The 25379-nt window shown below is 37.2% G+C and overlaps 1 protein-coding gene across 5 annotated transcripts; it reads left to right on the plus strand.

Moving 5' to 3' along the window:
- The first annotated feature begins 2670 nt into the window (after window positions 1-2670).
- LOC131802855 (E3 ubiquitin-protein ligase goliath-like) lies at window positions 2671-25379 on the plus strand. 5 transcript variants are annotated; one of them, XM_059123550.1, is made up of 8 exons: window positions 2671-3330; window positions 16313-17168; window positions 17268-17400; window positions 18392-18509; window positions 18572-18723; window positions 18793-18889; window positions 23777-24127; window positions 24189-25379. In XM_059123550.1, exons 2-8 carry the CDS (start codon window positions 16628-16630, stop codon window positions 24579-24581), a joined length of 1785 nt encoding a protein of 594 aa, XP_058979533.1. In that variant the 5' UTR covers window positions 2671-3330; window positions 16313-16627; the 3' UTR covers window positions 24582-25379. The 5 variants fall into 5 exon arrangements, with proteins under 5 accessions (XP_058979533.1, XP_058979537.1, XP_058979536.1 ...); XM_059123553.1 differs by lacking the exon at window positions 2671-3330 and adding an exon at window positions 3375-3648; XM_059123552.1 differs by lacking the exon at window positions 2671-3330 and adding an exon at window positions 15927-16024.

Here is a 25379-nt window from a genome sequence, read left to right on the forward strand (position 1 = left end):
CAGTTATTCAAAGCAAACGAATTCAAACGACACTTACCGAACCGACGACTTTAACGACATATGGTTCATTTATTACTTTGCATTTCCGAGCGAAAGATCAACATTGGAATCCGAACGCACGAAATATCTACGGATCGACAAAAATCCAAACACGAAAACAGCGAAAACCCCGAACTGAGAACAGATTAACTCTCATCAAAACATACGCACACACAGAATAATGTTAACAGCACAACTCATGAGCAAGGGAACAACAAGAGTGTAATCTCATCGGAAAGTAAAAAAGGAAACACTATTTTTCGATTATTTTCCACTGGGAGATATTGAAAATCAATATTTCTCTTCATTTTTCCAATTATTTTTTATCTAGGACGCGCTTAAATTGTATATGTGCCCATAATGAACTGCACTCGCGAGTCGCGACTGGCCGCCAAAAAAACAGAACAAAAACTGAAGAGGACGAATTATCAGAAACAGTGTAGTCAACTTTGCAATCGATCGAAATAATCGCCAAAATTAAGTCATCTAAAAAAATGCATTGCAATGCGATTACATATCATGCTATGCATTTTTATAGCATACCTTTAAACTCTCCCCAGAATATTTGATCTGAAATGCAAGAATATGTGTGTTTATATTGCAATATATAGTGTGAAATTTATATAGTCAAAGACATATAATATAATAAGATGGGACATTACATTGTTAATCGTCTTCAAAAGATGGCGTTGGTAGTGCAAAAAAAAAAATGTTATGTCACGATATCGTGTCATAGCATTAGGTTATAATTTAACAGAGCTGACACATTTTAAAGGCTGTTGTTGATTTTTATCGATTCAATGTACAAGGAAATGCTCTGGAATAGATTTTTGAGAGCATGTCTATCATAACTGATATTTTTTTCCGCGTATTTCCGTAATTTTTCGGCGATATCGGAATAACATATTTTTCTAAAATTTCCAATGCATTTCTGTTATGCCGCCTGTCATCTACTACCTAATAGAAAAATTAAAGACCATATGCATTTTGTCCAGTCTTTATAGTTTTATGTCTTTGATATAGTATAGCGTTACTTTTAAGTTTGAAAATTGTTGAGAGCTCCTCAAAATTTTCTAAAAAATGTATGATGACTTTAACATAATGTGTAATCGGGCCTTAATAAAGTAATTTTACATATGACCCTAACATGATATGTATTCGGGTCTTATGCTAACTTCGCTTGGCACGTGATTCGCTCTCTATTCGTTGATCGTTCATTAATTATCGAAATAATCGCCATTTATTAAATACCTTCTTAGTCCCCCACACAAAATTTGCTGAGCCCTTTTTTCCATTCAAATCACTCACAGAACTAAGATGAAAAATGTGCGAGCATTTATCGAAGAAATAAATGATGACATTTAACAATTCAAAACAGAAAAAAATTATTAAATTTTCAAAAATTTTAGAAAAATTGAAAATTACGAATGAAAATATAATGTTGAATGGCGTATGAACATTCAAACGAAAGTAGATTTTGTTCTCTCCCTCATGCGAGGTACGCTTTTTGTCCAAGAATTGGAATATTAGCAGAAAGTTGGAAAAGAAGAGCTTTCTTCAAATATTAAAAAAAAAAAATTGCTTCGACAAAAAATAGAACATATCAGTAATGTATTGGCCCGATTTTCCGTTTACGATATCGGAAACAATTGCAAAACTATTACATTCTTGCTTGTTCTGGAACAGGGCATGGAACATAGTGCCTTTTGCAACATTTCAAATTTTGAATGGACAACGGGTTTTATCAGAATGTTTCATTTTGGCGATTATTTCGATCGTTTGCAAAGTTGACTACACTATTTCTGCAAATTCCTCCTCTTCAGTTATCGTTCTGTTTTTTTGGCGGCCGGACGCGACTCGCGAGTGAAGTTCATTATTGGCACATTTGCAATTTAAGATTAAAATAATTGTAAAAAAGATGAGAAATATTGATTTTCAATAACTCCCAGTGAAAAATAATTGAAAAATAATGATTTCTTTTTTCACTTTCCGATGAGAATACACTCTTGTTGTTCTCTTGCTTATGAGTTGTGCTGTTAACATAATTTGTGTGTGTGTTTTGAATAGAGTTAATCTGTTCTTAGTTCGTGCTCAGAATGTTGCCGTTCCGTAGATTTTTCGTGCGTTCGGATTCCAATTTTAATCTTTAGATCGGAAACGCAAATTAATAAATTAACTTATGTCGTTAATGTCATCGGTTCGGTAAGTGTCGTTTGAATTTTTTTGTGGACCAATGTCAAGGAGAAGGAGTTAGAAAACTGTTGACAAATGTGCAGATTTATTTTGCTTTGTAAAACCGACCATTGATGTTCTTCTAATTGGACAGCAGAAACGAGTTCTGACAACACCGTCGATTCCAATTAGGTGAGTTACCCACACAAATATTTTATATTGAATTTTATTATTGTATTGAATTAAAAAAAGTCGTTCTGTCAATTTTAAAGTTGTTCAACTTTTAAATCTTGTACGCTTGACGATGTGTAGACTAGCCGTAATCGCGAGGGTCATATTAAAAAGAAAATTATAAAATCGATGATTTCAAAATCGATTACAAAAGATCGACTTTGCGAGTTTAGCTTTTGGATTTTTCGATTAATCAAACAAAAGTCGACTTACGTATCCCTAGTCAGTCGTAAGAGTGTATACAACCGCCGAACAGGGAGGACGTGCGCCGTGCGATAGATTTTGTCTGGTGTTCAGAAGAAAAAATAAAAAAACAAATAAGACAAATAGAGTAATTGTAAATTCAGTTCTGTGATACAAATTCAAAGTCAAACTTGATCCTGTTCTATTCGGTGGAGTGGTGTTGTTGTAAAACAAAAAAAAAAAACAAAATAGAAACAGAGCAAGAAAATATTAATCGTCCAACAAAAAATAAATAATAATATTCGTGAGATTCGTCGATATTTACCAAAGTGTTGGGCGTTCGTGTGTGTGACATTTTAAGCCAAATCCATTACAATTGTGCAATTACAGTTCTCCTGGCCAAGAAAACATCCAGAAGATATCCTGGCAAATCAAAAAATTATCTCAGTTTTTTAACAGCTCTACACCTTGAGATTTTTAACGCAATGTCGAATCCAGCGAAACACAAAAAATATAAATAACTTCACACAAAAGAAAAACAAGTCAAACAAAAGCACCAGAAGAACGCTAACAGACCACTCGATTTAAGCCAACTTGATTTAGCAACAGAAACAACAAAAACAGCTGACAACTAAAACGGCTTTGGAGTTGTAGCAGCACTGCGATAAGCTTAAATTAACAATTCATTTTAAGAAAACGAAAAAGGTGAGCGTTGTATTTATTATTGTTGTTTTTCTTAGCACAAACACTTGGACTTTCCTTGATTTTCTTCACTGAGAAAATCAATACTCTCTCGACGCTTTTCGTAAATGTCAAACGGGAAGAGTGGAAACATGTATCGGTATTTATCTGCTCCAAATGTCCTTAACAACCCCTAATTTTCCATGGACATGTAGAGGAATAGCGACGTTCAAATGTGCACGTACTGAGCTTAACAGCTGATTAAAAGCTGGCCGCTTCTGAAACGTTTGCTTCGCCTTCGTCAAATCAAGGATTTACAACTAATGTGGATAACATGAAGTGGTTAGTAACAAAATAAGCAAGAAATTCATTTAAAACAAAACACCAGGACAGAACGTAATGCAACTTAAATTTAAACCTTTCCCCATTCTCACCCACAAAATATGGGGAAATCTATAAATGTTTCACTTGGACTGGACTATAATTGTTACCAAGGAAAATGTCATGCTGAGCGGTTCACAATTGTGGCATAGTTATAAAATTTTGTAGGCATTAGTCTTCTGGTCGCACTTACATCTCTCCAATTTGATGGTTCCTATCATACTTCCTAACCAAACTTTTAAATACTCTTTTAATACTAAACCCGTCAACACTTGGGACTAAAAAATTCATGTGATTTCTTCGCTTGTATGGGAACTGGGTATCTGTTGTTTGAATAAAGTCGACCGCATACCCCTCACCCTGTTGAAAGTCGGTCGTCATTGTATTCAGCTAATTCAACACATGGATAATAAAGCAAAAGTAATGACGAATATTTTCTTTTTCGTTTCCTTGAACCATGTACATAAGTATGAATGTATGAAATGTACATTCCCCATGCTGTTGGTACGTAAATCGCACGAAATGCTGAGGCATCTAAAATTCATAATAGGTCTTGCAAGTTAAGAATCCTGATCATGTACACATTTCCAATAACAGATCAGATGGTTTTTGGAACAAGTGTCAAATTGATTCCTAATAACGATTGTTTGATTGCTTTCGAAACATCAGTAATATACTTTGGCATTCTTCATCTTCGAACTCTTTAATATGGGGCTCGTTCACTCTAACCAGAATTCACCGGTTCATATTACTATCAAATGCAAGCGCTAACCCCTATTAACAATTCAATTAAATTAAATTGATAATTGTTGTATTATTTGTTATCGGTGTGATGGGTTCACACTTAAGTGTTGGCATAAAAATCAATTATTGCCGCATAGAAAATCAGATTTAATTTTCTTCTTTTGATTAATTGGCAATGCGTCGTACGCGATAACGAAATGAAATACACGGACATACACACAACACAACACTTATGTTGGAAAACATAGCGAGAAAGCGAATGTGAAGTCAAGCACCCATTTATTTTCAAGTAAAAGGTGCTGAATTCCGTCGTAGACTCGAATCTGCATAGACAATTTTCTGGTATAGGGTTGGTTGGCTATCTATTGCAAGTTTCAAATACCAAATTTAAATCACATTATTAAATCGACTTAGAATTTTACGCTGATCACGAATTAGATGTACTCTTCGTATATTAGATGTACTCTTTTTTGCATGGTGGAGGGTATAAACACACATAAGGACGGCAAATAAAAAACAGAATAAAACAAAAGCATTGGCGATGTCGAGACAATTAATATTACAACAACAACAACAACCACAAGAACTAAATTTTTATGAGTTTTCAGTTTGACAAAAATGTTCATGTAACTACATAATTATAAACAATTTGCATTGTCGCATTGTAGAGCTGGGAACAGCAGACAATGAATACGCAGTCAGCCACCCTTTGCCCCAGCTACTCCACTTGTGTAGATAAACAAACAGGGCGAGAATAAAGAAAACTCATGCAGAGACAGAGTTGAGCTAATTGAAATCTTGCAGCGTTGTAGTCCCACACGATATCTTGGCATGGTGTCAATCTCCCATCCGACATTGGTGTAGTTCTCGGCATGGGTACATCACACTACTCCCTCATGTTGCTGTTGTTGGGGATATGATTAAATCGAAAGAACAGAAGATCACCCCCTGAGAATATGAAAAGTGATGGGGGTGTGAGTGTCACACACATGCCAAGTTAGTGCGTGGAAGGGCGCTCATTTTGAAAACTGTCACACGAAAAATCATCGAACGTCTTGACGGGGGGGATAAAAAGGAAACATTTCAATAGTTTAATTGAAGCAATGTGCGTTCAACACAGATTAAACGAAGAATGTGCAGAGAAAGGATTTCTTCTGAACTGTAACAATTCAAATACATTGCGAGACCTGCTCAATCCACATCATTCCGGAATGAAACAAATATTGCAATCTTTTTCTAATCAATTGACATGTGGAAGATTAATTACATACATGTCTACATGAGCGATTTGTAGTAATCGAACTGTTTGGTCTTGGATCTCGATTTCCACGATCAAAGCATAACTTAATGTCCAATTTCACTATTTGATTTCGTTTGAAATAGTATTAGTAATAAAGCTGTTGCAAATAAGGGGAATCTTGACAGTTCAAAGGCCATGTGAAAAACAATCCATCCACATTGTGTTTGGATAACGCTTTGGTGCAAAATGCATCCCATTTGGACTTGTCTCTTTTAATGGTTTGTCTCAAATATCCCCCCAGCCCATATTTGTAGGACTTCCGATTTGTGAAATTGTAAACTGCATGACCCATTTGTCATTGAGCCTAGTGTCTTAACCACAAATAACTTAGTCACTTCATGTTTGTTTGCTTTGTTGTTATCATTCGATGTAAAGTGGATGCCACCCACCCGCTAACCTACATACAAATATACACACTTGCATGGCAATTGTTGATACGTATTGCCAAACACTTGATGGGAGCGCAGCAAAGAGTATTAATGTTACAAGTTCACTTTAAATCGCGGTGACCCAAATTTCCAACGGCATAACATCCGAATCGAAGTGAGTTAGTGAGTATGAAGATATTTGGGAATATCTCATTTAAAGCAGTGTCAGACAACAAACTATGCACCATCTTGTTGTAAAAGAAGTAGAGATAGAGATCTACAATAACCAAACGACAACATGAACAAATTTTGGAACGCGCACTAGGCCATGGCTTGAACTGCTTCCCGGTAGCGGAAGTCCTAACTTAAAACGTAATTTGCTTTTGATCATATGTGACGCTCTGCTCAGCCACAATCAACGGCACAGAGAGTTGACAGTAGAATGAAAACAACAACATTTCGATAGATGAAAAGAATAAATGAATGTCGGATACAACATATCCAGTTATTCAAACATGGTTAGCGATTGCATTGAAGTGACGTCAAATATGTAAATACGCATTCAGGCTTGAACATCGTAAAACAACAGCAACGGCATTAATTCGAAATATTAATTATTTGGTGTAACCCGGAAATGGTCACTGTCTTCAAGCGCATTGTATGAAGGCGATTAAAAGCGATTACTTCTTTTCCAATAAAATGAGGTTTTTTTAAATATTTTCCAGTATTTAACTCAAGCTCGCATTGCAGGTGATTAACTTAAAGACAATCACAATTTTCAGTTTTCCAACTTCTATACAATTATGTGCGGAGTAGTCCAGTTTCTAGTATTAATAATAAACGATTGTTATGACAAATAAATAAAGGGCTCTTGAAAACTTTGATAATGTCATCGAAACGTCTTGCTAAACAAGTTTGCTTTTCTTTCATATAACCTCACCAAAAAGCCCATCAGAAATCAACCACAAGAAAATGTGGGACTTTATGTCCACAAAGATGTCCCACAAACAACCCATGCGATCACTTATGAAAATCTTTTCCGCATAGTTCCAGAAAACAGGCGCAGAGCAATCAAGCGAGAGTATGAAATTCACATAAAAATATGCAAATTTTGCCACCTAATCACGTTTCTAGACACGCACCATTCAATAAGGAAAACACAAGCTGAACTTTAGACGAAGCCGTTGAAACCAATAATAATATCAAATTAATTTACAAATAAAAGTGATAAACAATACAAAGTGGAAACACATCAGCGTGTTAATGAATGGGGTCGAATGTGTTTTTTTTTTGTAAGCGATCCGCTTACCGGCAAATACGGACTTGATCACGTTCTTGGTGTAAATCATGTCGTTAAGATGGATTGTAGTGCGGCTTCTACGGTCGGCATGTGGCACCTCTAGTTGTCATTGTTTGCATTTAAAGTCAGATAATTAAGTATTTTTTACAACCAAACTGGCAAGCGTTCAGTTTATGTTTAAATCAAAAACATTAACCACCCCTATCTTCTCAGCCATATGCCCACACAATGTAAACTCAAACTCGAAACGGTACTATATTTGGTACTATCACATTGGCGCTAAAATGTTGGCATGCTCATTACCCAAGGTAACGGGACTTGTTTTTTCGCACTGTTCATTAAAAGTTTAAAATGTTTATTAGTTTAACTCATATTTATTACTTATTGATGAATAATAATGTCTGATCTATATGCCAATTAAAATTTCGTTCGGATTGTCCCTGTACCGACCAGATATAATGTGGCGTAAAGAGCATACATTTGTTTGATATAAATCTATTTGTCCTTTTTTAATTCAAGTACCTTTCACTTGAGTTCGGCTCATTCACTTATACCTAGGCAGTTTGTGACACGGCAGCGTCCAAAGGCCGTCTAATCCTATTATTTACCTCCCTCTTTCGGGTCGAGTTCTTGGTTGATTAACATTTATTTTTAACTAAAACACGTTTTCCGGCCCAAAACGAAAAAGAATCGAACAAATAAGTTTAAAATAACAACAAACACTCAGGTGGAATTAAAATCTCTATATGTGTACATACACTGGTGGCCAAAACTAAAGCAACTGAAATTACAAGGAGAATGAATGGCCTGTAACTTTTTCAAAAATTAAGAAAATGAGAAAGGTTTTCTTGTTTTAAATTAGGTACTTTATTCACTTTTTAAAACCCAAAAACATAAAACCAAAATTCATTTTTATATAAAAAATAATGTTTGGTAAAGTCAATTAACCCGATTTTGGCTTGGACAAAACAAAAGCAACTCTGTTGTACATTCATATAACCGCTGCAATTTCAGTTGTTTTTACTGTGATATTTATCGCTTTTTGCTTCCTTCGACAATTTCGCTTGTCATAAATCCTTTTTGAGAAGTTTTTTACAACAGTATGTGTTTTTCTTTTCGTTTTTTAAGTACTGCCCAAAAAATTTTTAAAAATGGCTAGAAGCAAATACAGTACCTGAATAAAAAACTTCAGCCCGTACTGATCCACAAATTGTGAGAGAAATAAAAAACAACTATTTAAGAGTTTAACTGGATTGGTGAGAGAGCAATCATTGGATATAAGCTCGAGATCAGTGCGTAGACGAGTAGTGGCAGCTGGTCTGCATGCCCGTAAGACATCAAAAAAAAAACCATTTATATCTGAAAAAATCAAGAAGGCTTTCGGAGACGATAATATTAAGTGGAATCAAGCTCAATGGAAAAAACATTATTTCTGGGATTAGTCTACGTTTAATATTAAAGGCTCAGACGTGAAAAATTTTACGGTGAGAAGACCAAAAAATGAAGGACTCAAGCCGCAGTGTTGCAAAGGTACAGTGAAGCATGAGCGAGGGTCAAAAATGGCATGGCGCTGTTTTTCTTTCTATGGACTTGGGCCTATCCATAAAATAAAGGAAGTTGTGGATCGGTTTGTTTACAAAGATGTGTTGGACATCACGTTGCTCCCTTACGTTGAGTAAAATATTCGGCTGATTTGGGTGTTTCAGCATGACAATGATCCCAAACTTGTATCAAAACTTGTCAAATATTGGTTGCGGGAGTCAAAAATTCATGTTTTGTTATGGCCGGCACAATCACCTGACCTAAACTCCTTAGAAAACCTTTGGAGTATCGTAGATAGGAAGATCAAGAGAGATTCGGAAATAAATAAGCACAACATTTTCTATAGAATTCGGGGTGCCTGGGAAAGCACACCCAAGGATCAAATTGAGCGTGTTATAGATTCAATGCCTCGTAGGTGTGCAGCTGCTATCTAAAATAATGGTTATGCTATCGACTATTAGCCAAAATTTAATTATTTTAAAATAAAAAATCAAAAGTTGGTTTAGTTTTGACCAAGCAAAAATTGGGTCATTTTAGTTTTCCACATATTATTTTTCGTTCAAAATTATTTTTGTATTTTTATTTTTAGTTTCTTAAAAGTGAATTAAACCCCCTAATTAAAACCTGGAAAAATAATTACGATTTGTTTATTTTTGTAAAAGTTACAGGACATTTATTGTCTTTGCGATTTAAGTTGCTTTAGTTTTGGCCACCAGTGTATGTAGGTGGGCCTCTACACCATATGCAGAACTGGTAAATTTTAAGGTGCCTTCAGGGTGACGTGCAAATAGAAATCACATTTGCGATGGCGACCAAATAAATAACTATCCCATCTGAACGTAGTATGAATGATGAACAAAACGGTAGAGGAGAGAACCCAACAATGGTTATTATTGTTTCAATTTATTTGTGACGGATGTATATTTTCATTTATATCAATGTTGGCCTTTTTGGACATATTTTGGAAATCAATGTTTTCGAATTAATTAAATTCACACATTTTGTATAAAAATATAAATAAATGGAAGTAAAATAATGTAAACAAAGCCTTATCTAATATCACACATTTGATTCTCAAATGACGGTTCCAATTTATTGTATAACTTTGCAAATAATTCTCTATAATTCTCAAAGAATCCGCCTCATGTAATGGCTGCTCTATAATAGCACCATAAGATTGCTTCAAAATTTCGAAAAACATTCGGCTGTGCAAGTAATTGTTTTTTATTTTATCCATTGCCGTCGTCAAACCGTTCTTGGAAATGTTTTTATCTGCACCAGTCGGGAATACATTTGACTTGAGATTGCTTCTCCGCCGAGCAGCGAGAGCGTTTCATTAGTTTATCGCCGTCGGGTCCAACGGATATGACCTAATTTCGATTTGTGCTATTATCACGAGGAATGTTTTTGTTATTGCAGCCAATGCCAATATTAATGTTCTTCATGAAATGTTATTTATGGGGTATTGTATGTTAAAAGCATAAGTTACTGCACGTATGTTTGTACACCATCTTCGCTGTCAATTGTAGTGAGAAGCGTTGTACAGATTTCGATTTTGCTAGTAATTTAATCGCATACTTCTAACAATTTTCTTCCATAGATCCATTATTTCGTTCGCTATCCATAGACTTAGTTTCTTGTAACAAGTACCTTATTATTCCGCGATAACAACGACTTTTGAGTCAACGTGTGCTTTGTCGAAAAACTTCGCACCAATGAGTCGCTCAAGATATTGCTACGTACTTTGGTTATAGCCTATACTCTAATGGACGCTGTTTTCCCCCAAATTCGAATTGCACAAAATAATACAAAGTTACGTTTAGATTACGAGCCTTATAATGGTTTATTTTATAATTCCCACACATCTTTACCTTAAACAGTTCAACAACAACTTTATGTGCAAAAGGTGAAACACGAACACTTGCCTTTACTTAACTAGGAAATCTCTTTATGCAAAAACGTGGTCCATGGCTGCATTACATAAGACAATGTTGAAACTAATCCATAGGTGCTGCAATGGATCACTTAGTCCAGAATTATTTGCAGGGTAAACAACAATAATAATAAGTCATCACCTGGCTTCGAAGAGGAACAAAGAAGTTTTAGGTTGACTTAGTTCGATTTTGTGCCTATGATCATTTGCTCTTTTCCGAAGAAGACTTAAGCCAGTCAAAAAAGCGTTTTATGCATTCTCACCTTTAGAAATGTAAATTTAAGTCTGATACACATACCTCAATACAAATGTAATAAATATAATTACGAAAAATAAAGAAACTGCAACATGGAACGATCGACAGAATGTCCCATATTAGGAAAAAAATTGGTTCAAATAATGCAAAATTATCGAATATTTGGCCACTACCTTTGAGGCTAGCGACTGAGCTTGTGAAATCATTGATTCCATGGAAGCACCTCCGTTGCACCCAATGGAAATAACTCTCTTGCCAAGCATCGGGCGCAATTCCTAGTTGCTGAATTGTGCAATTCAGCATTGTGTCGTATTTGTAATGTATCGCTTTGAATTGTTTAATTGTTTACGTCGAAGTTGCAGGTCTTCCGTGATGCTCCAATTTTCGCCACATTTCACCCACAGTGTTTGAAATTGCTTTGATGGCTGAAGGCCGAACAATTGTCCCTCATATTAAATGTCTTCAATATACAGGCTTCTTTTTATGATTATTTTGATGTCTCATTGCGCAATTTACTTCCATTATGGGGACGACTTTTGACATCTCCCACAGCGCCCCCGTGGCATATCACATTACGGTACTATTACTGATGTTGCAACAACCAAACACCAACGCATGATTTGGCCAGTATCCAAATCGAGAGTCCATAAATTAATGATTTCGGCACAGAAATTGGGGTAAATTTTGATGACCAAGAATACAGCAACAAAATCTTGCTATGACATTGACAATTTGTAGTTCATGTCGATTTCAAGAAAAGAAATAAATAACAAATTGGGCATATTCACTCACATACATGACCCCATCAAAGTACACGAGACTAGTTGAGGACCCAACACAAGAACCTATCCGAAAAAGGGTCCTTTTAACGACCTGCACGATTAGATGCAGGTTTCCATTAAAAGTTGGGAGTGTCTGTTTTATACGAATAAAAAATAATCAATTTCAAGACATAAATTGAATATAAATACAGAGGTTGAGGGGGTTTACAATTTGTCACCTAAAAGTCTTCACAAGCCACTGCTGCATATTGTCGTAAGCAGAAGTAAGAAAAATCGAAAAAATCAATGCTCATTACGTTTTTGACGGCATCGACACAAAACAATCGTTACCAGTATACATACATACATACACACGTTCATACATAGTATGCACTAAGGTATGTTTAAACTTAAACACAATGTTGAGTATTTTTATCCGACGAATATTGGCTTTTGTCCAACTAGCTTTGCCTCACACTTGATGTGTATGTTTACAAATATGCTTTGCAAGTGTTTACAAATACGTATGTATGGGTATAATACCCCATTATTTTACAAGCAAAACAAAGGATGATGCAGCAAGAGCCGATACATTCTCACCCGACACATTCATGCAGTCACCACAGCGAGGTGTAACTCATAATTGAGTTACACAATTACAAATTAAATTAGGAAACAAAAACTGTTCTGTAATTAAACGGAGTTCCGTCGGGAAAGTCGTTCTCAAGATTGGTGTAATGCATCGCGAATGTATAATCAATGTGTGATTTTCCATAAATTCTAATTCTCGGATGATGCAATCCCATTTTTCTAATTCAAATGCAGAAGAGGTTTCCTTATGCACTCCATTGCCTGACCCAAATATATAAATTGCCTAGTTTGGTTGCTTGAGTGCTGTCGATGAGCCCATGTTTGATATCGTTGGCAAGCTGGGTAAGGTACACATAAGATACATATGCTTGTGACCGCCCGCAATTAACTCTGTCAAATGTTCCCTTTATTGAACACCTCGGAATGTTTTTTATCTAGAATGTAATTCCCCAAAATATTGGAATCTTTCCATTTGATCTGTGTCAGAATCTTTGCGAAATATTCAAGCAATTCAATTCTCGTATATCTGTGTAAATGTGGCTCATGGAGCTACTACATAATCAAGCCAAAATCACGTAAATATTCCTTGTAAATATTTTCTGTCCATCTCCATCCATTCTGACCATTACACCAATCCAATGGAATGTTTCACAATGCTCCGGCCATAATTACGACTCATGGAGTGATAGACATTTTGTCAGATTGACCCAACTCGCCGGATTCAAATGGTGGGTCTTCCCCAAACAAACTCTCCACAGAGAATGCACAACGAGATAATATAATTGCACGCATGCCGGTTGTTCGGTATCTTATGCTCTGTTATGAGCATAACATCAAGTCAATATATCGGGAGTATATCGGCATTATCATTATCTTATCGACTAAGTATTAGCCCTGAACATTGAGCTCCCGATTTATTTGGTGTGCTACCATGGAGGAGAGCCACTAACACATTATTAAGGCTATTCTCCATAGATTCTTGCTCATTTGTGTTACAGCACGAAACGATCGACATATATTATTTACGTAGACTCGTTGAAATCGAAAGCGAAAGCATCAAGAAAACGATGAAGCACTCTTTCAACCATGGCAGTACACAGTATTTCAGCACAATTTCAGTCAGATGTGAATTCCTTTACTTGACCTCAACCAGACTTCTTTACATCAAAATAAATAAATTCACACGGCGTTGCACATCTGTGAAAACAAACGTTGTGTTCGGTTACAAATATTTGAACATCTGCTTCAAAGTTTTGTTTTTTCGATCCGAATTGAAACACACGATGTATATACATGTGTGCAGAAATATACATACACATGGATACATATATGTATATTCGGCAGAGTTCATTCAGCTGCGGCATTCGTGTTATTTTTGGCAAAAGGAACAAGTCCGAAACACTTTTGCCAGTGTGCATTGATTTGCTTTTGAGTTTTGAAATTGCTTTGAAATTCATGTACACAAGAGGTACGAAGCTGATCCTGGCGATAATCGCACAAATTTTTTTATAGGGAAGGATACTCCACTTTTATTGCAAGATGACGGACCAAACCGCTTAGTCCAGAGCAGTTGGCCCAGGAGTTGTTCCCTAATAGTTTCCGATGCCACAAAATAAGGACATTTGTTGACCAATGTAACGTGATAGACTGGCTATGCTGTTCTGTTGTGGTCCGTCAATGGTAACGTAACACATTTGAAGAGTGCCACTTTTGGAAACACAAAAGGGTGCCTTGTCAACGCTCTTGTTAAGGGGCGAGGGTTGTAACCCAGCTACAGATGCTATACTTGCTTTGTTGTTACAAGTACGTAGCCATCCTGATCACATCCTGGTAGATAGCTAAACCCCTTAACAGTCTAGAGGGAGATGTGCAGAAATGTAAGAGAGAGAGAGAGAGAGCTTCCAACACAACAGTCTATCCAGCAGGACTGAATGGTATTCACTCGATGGAGAGATACAGCAGAAAGAGCAGCTACCGCACAACCAAAACAACCATCAACGAGAATTCGCCCATGCCAAAAATATTAGTTTCGAATTGCGTCAAATTAAAAATGTCCAGCACGTTTCTGATAATCACGTTTTTCAGCATTTGATATTTTGTGCTTTAATTTATGAGTAGTGTTGTTATTTTGTGTAGATGTTTTCTTCGTTTCGCTTGACATCTTATGAACAGAGAGCACAACAACAACGTCCAAATAAAGAAAAACAACGTCGGAGTAACCGCGCTAATAACCATATTTTAGACAGTTTGTGGACTAGCAGCTAGGCGCGTTTGATTTCATAGCCCGTTTGCCCGCGCGTTCTTTGTGTGGCTGGCATTTTAAAGTGTTTCCTAAACTGAACCGGCTTCTTCGTTTTTCTCCCTCGTACATGGCCAGTATGTAGGGGTGTATATAAATATGCATGTTGTTTTCAAATTCCATCATTCTATAATATGGAACATGTCTAAAATAATAATTAAGCTTCGCAAATCGCTTTGTATTTTATTCGTAATTAATATCGCTTCTATATGCACATACACATACACACACCGCATACGAGTTCGTAGATTCGTGTGGAGGTAGCTATGTGTGTGCACGCTCTAAGATTGTTAATTTCATTTTATTTGGCGATTCTAAATCTGGAAACGCCAAATTGCCAAAGTCGACCGTTTATTCGGTCGAGAACATGTTCATTATACTCCCAGCCAAAGGGCTAGAGAGGAGGGTATATATCATTTGATACGGCCAAAACGTACCTAGTCGAAATAACGGTTTTAGACCCTAGGTCTCTTTGGACCAAATACGTTTCAGGACATTTGGAGTCGATTTAGCGATGTCCGTCCGTCCGTCAGTCTGTCTGGTTGGATGGCTGGTGCGCACGTTAACTCTCGAACATCAGACTAAGGTCAGTAACGAAATGGACAATATTGTTCTACTGCATCGGTAGCTCTCTTATCGAGGGTCAAAATATATTTGAATAAACGGATAAAGGCTGAGGGTATCAATATGTCGACAAAACCGTCTGATACTCTTTAACTTGTTTTAATTGATATCCGATATCTGGCAGTGAAATATTCTGGCACCTAATCCAAACAGGATGATGAAGTGTGTCGTCGCTGTAGTGGGTCAGTTAGTCGACTCCGTCTACCACAGCCCTGTTTCTCTACGTGCAGAACGTTGGCCGCGGAGAAATGATAAACAAAAAGTAATAATAAACAAACAATACACAAAGACGCATATTCTTGGCTAAACATTTCGACCGCAAATAAACACATCAGCCTCCTGTCGACACCCACTCCCCTGGTCACAGGGCTCTTGACAATGCCGTATGCAATACATACGGTTGGGGACAATTTTGGCTCTCGTCGCGATCGTTGCATGCCGTGCCGAAACGGGGCAGCAGCGGCAACTGCGAGTAAGGTGGGGCCGAGCAGCAAGTCGTGTGTTATGCAGTCTAGTCGTTTTTTCGTTTTCTGGCTAACAGAGTCCGAAATACACATTTGCGAACAAAAGGGACAATATTTGTGGCGTGTGTGTCTTCGTTGATGCGATTTCTATTCAGGTGGGAATTCTTGAAAAGCAGGACATGTCGAGAGCTGGTTGTAGGTACAGCTGAATTTGCACAGTCTCCCTCAATCACTTCCTACCGCAAAATGAAGCCAAGACCAAAATTACATTCATTATTTACGAACTCTTCAAATCTTATCAGTGCAGCATGAAGAAAACGGGTAGAATAAAAATACAATAAACCTTTACTGCCAAAGAGGCACTAAAAGAACTTTTGATAAGAAATCGAGAAAGACCCGGCCCGCCATGAATTAAAATATTTTTTTATTTACTGACTTTTTAGAACTCTGACGATATTTGAGGTGAAAAGTTGACGAAAATTCAACGCGGTGCTCAAGTTTTGGAAAGTCTTGCTGGTCAAAGACGCAGAGAAAAACAACAACAATTAAAAAACCGCAAAACAAAAGATCTCGGGAAAAGACCAATGATCGCCTGCATGCGCTTACGAAAGCAGCAAATGATTCCGACGCTTATCATTGTATAGGGAGCAGCGACAACTGGGTTGGCACACATATCACATCAAAATCATCAAAACAGTGAAAAAAGGAGGAAAGAGCCGAAAGTCGCTGGCAAATTGCACTACAACAGTTCGCTGAAAATGGATACACGCGAAGTGTTACTTCTACTGGTGTGTTTATCCTTGCAGAGTGACATACGTTCATCCTACACAGCAAGTAGGTCCCAAATGGTGTACGCAATGTCGACCGCTAACCAGGAACTGGAACGATATTTCCGATCAGTAAACACCACCCAAACTATGGCTGCCGAAGAACGCATAGCCGTAGACATCTACACATATGCCTTCCTCAACTACAGCTACGTAGATAGCCATGTCAAGTTCAGCGAGGAGAAAGCCCGCTACGGCGAAGGTAGGATCCTTAATGTGCACGGCAAGCTGGTGCATATCAGCGACGCTGAAGACATAAAAGACGACACTGCCTGCTCCAGCAATATTCTGGGCACCAATGGCCAGCCAACGCCAGCTGAGGGCATTTCGTGGATCGCCTTAGTCCGTCGCGGTCGTTGCACTTTCGAGGAGAAGGTGAAAAATGTCTACAACAAAAGGGCATCAGGGATCATCATTTACAACGACAAGCCCGTCATGAACTTGGAAAAGATGCAAATCAAGGACAAATCGCGTGAGTAGTATTCCGATCTGTTCTGTTCTCGTTGCACACGGTGCATGGGAAACTACGCATTTCGCAATGTCAATTAAATGTCAACCGTTTGTATTTTAGGTAATATAACCGCTGTGATAACTTATCAAGACATTGGCCAAGATATGGCCATGAGATTGGATCAGGGTCTGGATGTCACAGCTCACATTATTGAAGGCAGGAGCGGAATGAGACCCATAAACAGTCTCAACAGGTGAGTGATACATTTCAGACGCATTCTGGACAAATCTCAAAAGAAGGTGACTGGAGTTCCGTTGGGGGACCGCATGTTCCCAAAATTAGAAATATATTTACATGAAACGGCATGTCATCCACCAGACCACGCTGGTTGAATGTCCCATTTGGAACGATTGCGATTATAAATACAAAGCTAATGCGTCACAGGTCATTGAACTTGCTCGTATTCGACAATCACCATCAACAGGCCAGGCAGATGTTGCAGTTCTGTGCCGTTGATGAGAACAAATATATAAATGCTCATAAACATGCATTCCCACATTGCTGATATGAATGAAAACAAATTTTATTTTAAACAACAATTGCGATAAGGGAATTTTCGGACGTCTATCCCACTAGTCAATACTGGATGTACAGCCAGGGAGGGACGGAAGATTTGACACCGAAGATCATCACTGAATACAAAATTCGATAGCATTTAAGGCTGTCTAAAATTAGTAATTTGTCCGTGTATCCCACCAGTCAATATTGGATGTACGGCCAGAGAGGGACGGAAGATCTGACACCGAAGATCATCACTGAATACAAAATTCGATAGCATTTAAGGCTGTCTAAAATTAGTTAATGTCCATAATAATTGGTTATCGATCGCCGAGGGGGTTTTTACACACTATCCAAAAACCTACACCACTCCGGAGAAACGGATATTGTTATCGGCTTTGTGAAACCGGATGAGCTAAATAAATTCCGAGTCCTAAATACCGGACCGTTTTAAAATAATTTCTTCCGCACATTATTCTACTTGATCTCATGATAAAAAATCCATGGTAGTTAAAGTTATATATTGCAGCCACAGAAATTGAGATATGGTATTGGGTTTGATTGACTTTGGTTGAAACGAGCTACCGACATATTATTATGCACACAGAAAACTGCACACGAAAATGACTTTGATTAATGTCTGATTGTCGTCAATCAATGGCACTTAAATGCATTTGTATTTTCAGAACATCTGTCCTCTTCGTGGCGATATCCTTTATTATTCTCATGGTCATATCTCTGGTCTGGCTAATTTTTTATTATATACAAAAATTCAGATACATGCAGTCCAAAGATCAACAGTCCGTGAGTATTTATTAGACTGTATATGGAAAATGACATCTTGACCGATTTCTTCTGTTGTGCAGCGCCATCTTTGCTCCGTTACCAAGAAGGCCATTATGAAGATACCCACAAAGACTGGCAAGAGTACTGATGAAAAAGACGCCGAGTCAGACTGCTGTGCCATATGCATCGAGGCGTACAAAGCTTCGGATCTCATACGTGTCCTGCCCTGCAAGTATGCTGCGTGTATTTCACCTGTGTATTTAACAAACTTTTAATTTTCGTTGAACTATTTACTTTCAAGGCACGAATTCCACAAAAACTGCATTGATCCATGGCTAATAGAACATCGTACATGTCCAATGTGCAAACTAGACGTTCTCAAATTCTACGGTTATGTGGTGGGTGATGAAATTCATACGACACCCTCGGTACAACAATTGCCAGCTAACAATGCCACCCCCTTAGACGACACTGAAGTGCCGGTTGTAGTTCTAGGAGTAGTGCCCCGCCAAAGCAACAGCCTATCGCAGTCATCACAGCATTACTCAACCCACCAACATCACACCACATCTTCATCCGCATCCGCATCACCTCCGTCGCTGGCATCGTCGTTACCATCGGCGACAACAGTTCCACTTCCCCCCCTATCATCCTCATGTTTGCCCAATAGATTCAGTGCAAGTGTGGAGACCCAGACGACAGCGTCACTAGAACCGCACAGTAGTCACGAGTACGACCAGTCCTACTACCATCGGCAAGAGACAAGCGCCGCAATACCAGAAGCGGATGAAATCGATCATATAGCAAACTTTCAAGTGAGCACAGCCAGTCGCCAAGTGACCGATGTCTAACCCACCCAGCTGTGGAGCAGCAGAAACACTGAAGCGTCGGATGTCTGGGCCCATGCTAGTGCCAGAGCGCCATACGTATTTTTGTATTATTTGTAGTTGTCCCACTTCATTACAACAGCAACAACAACTTTATGTAAATAATTGTTCTTAATTTAATTGATTTTTCTTTTGTAGTTTAAACGCTTAAACTGATCCCAAAAATGAATACTTAAGAGTTCTAAGACTTGACATGAAAGTACTTATAAGTTTTATAGTTTTACGTTATTTTTAACTGATCCAACTGAAGACCAGAGAAAGCAAGAAAAAACTTTTGTACACCCTTCTCCCACCCCCTCCTCTAGTGCTAAGGCCATATTTTGTTAATCGCTTGGTTTAAGCTAGTGACGAGTATGACAATTTGTAGACTTTGTGCAAAAGCAGACGGTGACTTAAGGCTAGTCAAATTTTAAACAAACCTTCGAAATTGAATGTTGGAAGAAAACACTCAAAACCAACCTTGTATATAAACTTTAAACTAACACGATTTTAGGATAGATTCGAACATTGGTTAACAATTTTTCTATTACGACTAGTATTACAAATAAGCTAGTAATTATAACGATAAAGTCAATACTAAGTGAAAATCCCAAAATTAAATGTCAAAATTAAATGTTTTCAAAACCAAACTTGAATCAAAGTACCTTGCATTTATTTTATAACTTCAATGAATTTGGCATGGTAATGATGTCTCAATTTGAATGGATGTCGTTGCAATCCCGACAATTAGTACAGGAAACCCCATAATGCAATTCATTTTCAACTATAATTTAGATTCAGCGGATATACCATACCAATTAAAGTTCAGCGTATATTTATAAATTCACCCCCATTGTAACATTTTCCAATTGCAAACATTTACATTTTTTATTATTGACTTCTCTTTTCAACACACAAACAAAGAAAATGTTTTAGTTGTCAGAGTTGAAAATGTTCAACTTTTTAGGTAACTCTCATTTGAATAAATTTATTTTTCTTGTGTGGTGAAAAACGTCGACCGTCAATTCAGAAATTGTGTTTGTTATTTAGAAGTTATATTTGAAATTGAAATTTAAAATTTTTATTTAAAAAAATCCTGAAATTTGAAGCGTAAGTTCAGGAAAGTTTTAACTCGGTACTTATTTAGAAATTCTAAACATTTCAGGTAGGTCTGATTGATTAAATTAAAAAAAAACAAGTAAGCAAAGGCTACAGTCGAGCGGGGCCGACCGTTGAATACCCTACAACACTATAATAAACGATACAGTTTATACAGGCGAGATACTCGAAAGAATTCCACAAGATATTGTGACAAATAATAAAAGAAAACCATCAGGTTCCGTTCTCTAATTTTCGAATAATAGCAACTTAAACTAATTTGATCATTTCCAATTTATTGGTAGATGTTGCACGTAAATGGTCTTCCTAGATCTGGAACCAATATTTCCCAAAGACCAATAATCCTTCAGACGTGGCAAAAGATTAACATTTATTATTATTTTTTGACTGAAACGCAACGAAATCAGCGTTAACGAAATATTCAGAAGTGCGTCTTTCCTGTATTTGTGAATTCTCCAAAAAGTCAACGGAATGGACATTTTCGTATTTTGTCTACAAAAGTTGGCAACTATTTCACACATTGAATATTTTTGGGATGGCCATCCAAAACTGCTTGGCTTATGCAATGTCCGGTAACCCCCATTCAAATGTGCGTGAGGATCGGGCAATAATTACGACCTGCTGACAATTTTGCAGTTTTTTGGTCCATTTCAACCCCTAAATATATGGCGATCATCTCCAAAAAGAGTAGGCTTCTATTCTGACCCTCATCTTATCCCCATGCAAAATTTCGTAAGGATCGGGCCATAAATGCGATCTGTATATGATATCCTGAAGTCCTAACTACTTAGTTTTGTTAGCTGTAGAAATATTACCAAATGTTTAATTCAAAATGAAAATATGCCAAAAATATGACAAAATTGAAAAAATATGAGACAATTTTAAAAAATCAATATTTTCATCTTCATAGAGATATTTTTATGCGATTTTTTTAGACGTTTTTTCTTTCCTGCCAAGAGGCCATTCTGAATTAATGAGAACTGTCGAAATCAGTTCAGCCGTTCTCGACATATAAGAGATTTTTCAAGCATATCTTCTTTGATAAACATATATGTCGCACATATTTTGCTATATATCCGATTTGTTGGATGTTAACATCAATGTAAAGGTCAGAAGTAACCTTGTGATGGCTTTGTGACTTCGCCGGGATTTAAAATATTCACGGTTTAATGAAAAATTTTGAATTTTTTCAACACAAAAGATATGGTCTATTTTACCCGCTAAATATTATCCGATGACCACCCAAATTGGTAGGCTTCTTCCCTGTCCTAAACTCTAGCTACATGCCAAATTCCGCGTCGATTGGTCTATAATTGCGACCTGTATAGCTACTGCAAAATCCGACATTTTTTCAGTATTTGGTCCATTTCAACCCCTAAACATTTGGCGATCATCTCCAAAAGAAATAGGGTTCTATTCTGACCTCAACCCCACCTACATTCTAAATTTCGTGAAGATCGGGCCATAATTGCGAAATTAACATGGACAGACGGACAGACGGACGGACGGACATACATAGCTAGATCGACTCAGCTCGACGAGCTAGGAAGATCCATATATACTTTCCTATGTGGGAAACCAATATTTCGAGGTGTTACATAATTTTTGGCCCAATCAAACTTATAATACCCCCAACACATAGTGTTGTAGGGTATAAAAACAACACTGAAACTAGAGTTTTGTAAATTCAAGTTTACTAATTACAAATGCAACAAGTTTATTTGTTTATTTGATTCTATTCTCACAATATTTTAATTTAAGTTATCTTAATCGTGAAAAATGTATGGAACATCGCGGATTTTTCACACTTTCCAGTTGCTAATACGATTACAATTCTTTTTCCTCCCAAAACGCAAACAAAGCTTTAAATACGAATTAAATTTCAACAGCATTTGAAGATTTTCAAAATTATTTTGTTTATTTTTCAAAACAATACATACACATACAAAAACTGTATAAATGTTTTGACATTTTATTCAGCTGATTGCCAGGCTACTGTAAGGAAAAGAATACTTTTGTCAACGATTTGATAAAGTGTTTGCACCATTGTGATGTGACTCTCTCTGAATTTCAAATCACAATTGTGTTTTTGACTGCAATTGGTTGTCAGATGGGCATTCTGACCGACCTTTTGTACCGTGCTTCCTTTCATTTAGTATTCGTAATAACGCTTAATATTCAGATAAATTAATATACATTTTAGAACAACTTATTTACAAATTGAAAACTTCTGCAGTTGTCGACACTGACAGTTCCCACAATTTTCCGTAGTTCATGGTTCACATGTACGATAACAACTATAAGAAGGACATCGGGGTCTCTTTAAGTTGGATACATTTCCACAGCCATAGTACCAACGAGGTTACTTTTGCTAAACATATTAAATCTGTTTGCGTTCTTAAACACAATCTGATCCACCCATATAATGGCCTGTTTCAGTTTTTGCCACATGCAGACCACTAGTTTTGTTTGTTTTGCGGAATTATAACATCTTGTGGCCAGTAGACCTATTTAATAGAGAAAAGTTTTCGATAGATAATGTTGGAAATTCTTTTAGTTCACTCTAAGGTGACACATGTTCCTTCCCAATTTCCGTGTGACGTTAACTTTAATACGCACAGTGTTTAATTTATGACTGATGCCAAGCTGAAAGTGTTAAGATTGGAACTACATTGTCAACGACCTAATTGGTTAAATTGCAAAAATATGTTTCCAAATTCGTAAGATTTTTTTTTTAAATAATGCATTTTGAGTTAGAAATTAGAAACATAATAATTTTTTAAGTTGTAGAATACAAGAATAAATTACCTATCATTGTATTGTCGTCACATTTTGAACATACAAAAACCAAATGCACCCTTTGACGAAATAGCGACAGTCTTCTGAGAAAATATTTGAGGTCTGTACGTCGAATGAATATGAACGCAAACGAAACTCACCATTCCTATGTGTGTTTTCACAGATTTGACTTTTATTCAAGTAAAGAACAATTTAAAACACATAAAATTGGTGTTTTTTTAGTCAATCATATTTCGGCCTCTGCAACCAAACACTTCTTCAGTTAAACATCGAAGCTTTCATTCATTACTTTTTAGACAATGCATTTAATTTTAAGGTGCAGTAACTGTAGATTGAAATGTTGAAACATACACTTATACTCACTTTATTATTTAAAACAGAAGACACAAATGCTTCCTGTAGATTCTTGCTTCTGTGTACGCTACAAAAGGATATTTGGCAGAACCCTTAATATGCACATAAATCTTGAAACCTAACATTATCATTTGTGCGTTCCCTTAGTTTTTGGGCAGCGAGGAAAGCATTCTTGAATATGAACCAGATCCAATAGTGAATAACAACTCTAGCCTAAATGTTCCCGGCAACACGAACCAAAGGCAAAATGGGGCTTTGGCTGATTTAATCAGAAGCCGTGACTTTGTTATAGATTTCCCCAGAATATTCGTTTTAGAGGCTGGCAGCAGTACCGGCCGGAGAGATTCAATGTTAAACCAAGATCTGCCCGAAAGATCTCAGTCATCAATAGGGTTTCCTCAAGCCAAAGATTGGGTGTATTCTGTGGCCAACAAACTGGAGGAGCAGCATGGCTTGAGGAGAGCCCGCAAATCAAGCCAAAGAACAGAAATGCAAGAGGTTACTATCACCTTTCCATTTGAAATGCATATCCACTTGAATTGCTCGCATATCATTACAGAATCTGTTAATGGTGCGCTACGATTCGGTTCGAACTAGACGTTCTCGCTCGGCAGAAGGCCGCTATTTCTTGCGGCCGCAAGAAAGTGACAAGGTCACCGATTCCGAAGGAGCCTGTGGTGGCTGTGATGATATACCATCCCTGAGTACTAGCCGTCGCAATAGCAGCACTTCTACTATTATGGTACAACCTACCCCATCCCAACTAAAATCTGACCTACTCAATAGTCGCATCAAGTCGAGAATAAGTCGACGAGGAAGTGTCAACGTTGCAGACAGCATCAAACCACAGTCGACTTCTTTGCAGACAGGAAGCTGCCTGGACTCGCCATCAAACAACAATATCAAAATACAAATAAATGATGACGACAGTTCCACTATGGACCTGCAGTGAAAAACGGAGCTGTGGAAGGACGATGGAAAGATCTCGCGATGTATATTGAATTTGAAAATCGAAGAAATTGTGTGTTTATCAGTTGCAGTCTCTCATCTGAAGTTTGGCTGTTGAGTTTAGTCCTTATCAGCGTACATATTAAGAATATTAACCAATCCATACACGCCTATGTGCAATCAATAAATGAAGTATATGTTACCTGTTTTTAATTATGAAATTATTATGGTACTTATGTGTAATTTCTTCACTCCTCTCGCGTAAATATTTATGTTCCAAGGCGTGGATATTTAAGTTGCAACTATTGACAACGAGGCCAAGAAATCCTTAAATAAAATAAAAATGTCGATATTGATATTGAGTCCACTTCCATTTTTTCCTAGTGAAATTGGTTGCTGGAAAGTTTTCAAAATACCGTAAACTCGATGTTTTCTGGATGTGCCGAACGGCAATAGAAAAATGTGAACCTATATGTAGACAATGAATTGCCAAAGGAGGAGGTACTGTTCCGTTATAAAATTTGGCTAAAATCGTAAAAATACCGAATATGGGGACATGTTCCAACTTATCCTGCCCACTGACAATACAGGGTTGCCCATATTCGACGGACCCATCTGGCAACACCATAACTTTTGACAGAGATGTCACATCGCTTAATGACATACCGCGTTTAAAGCGCCAGTCCAAGCAGATCACCATGAACCAATACACGCCACGCGAACGCTCTGAAATAGTTAAAATTTACGTTCAACAGAAGAAGTCAATTGTGAAAACTCAACGTGCTTTTAAAATATTTAAAAA

This window comes from Musca domestica, unplaced genomic scaffold, assembly GCF_030504385.1.
Source record: "Musca domestica strain aabys unplaced genomic scaffold, Musca_domestica.polishedcontigs.V.1.1 25, whole genome shotgun sequence".
Taxonomy (NCBI): Eukaryota; Metazoa; Arthropoda; class Insecta; order Diptera; family Muscidae; genus Musca; species Musca domestica.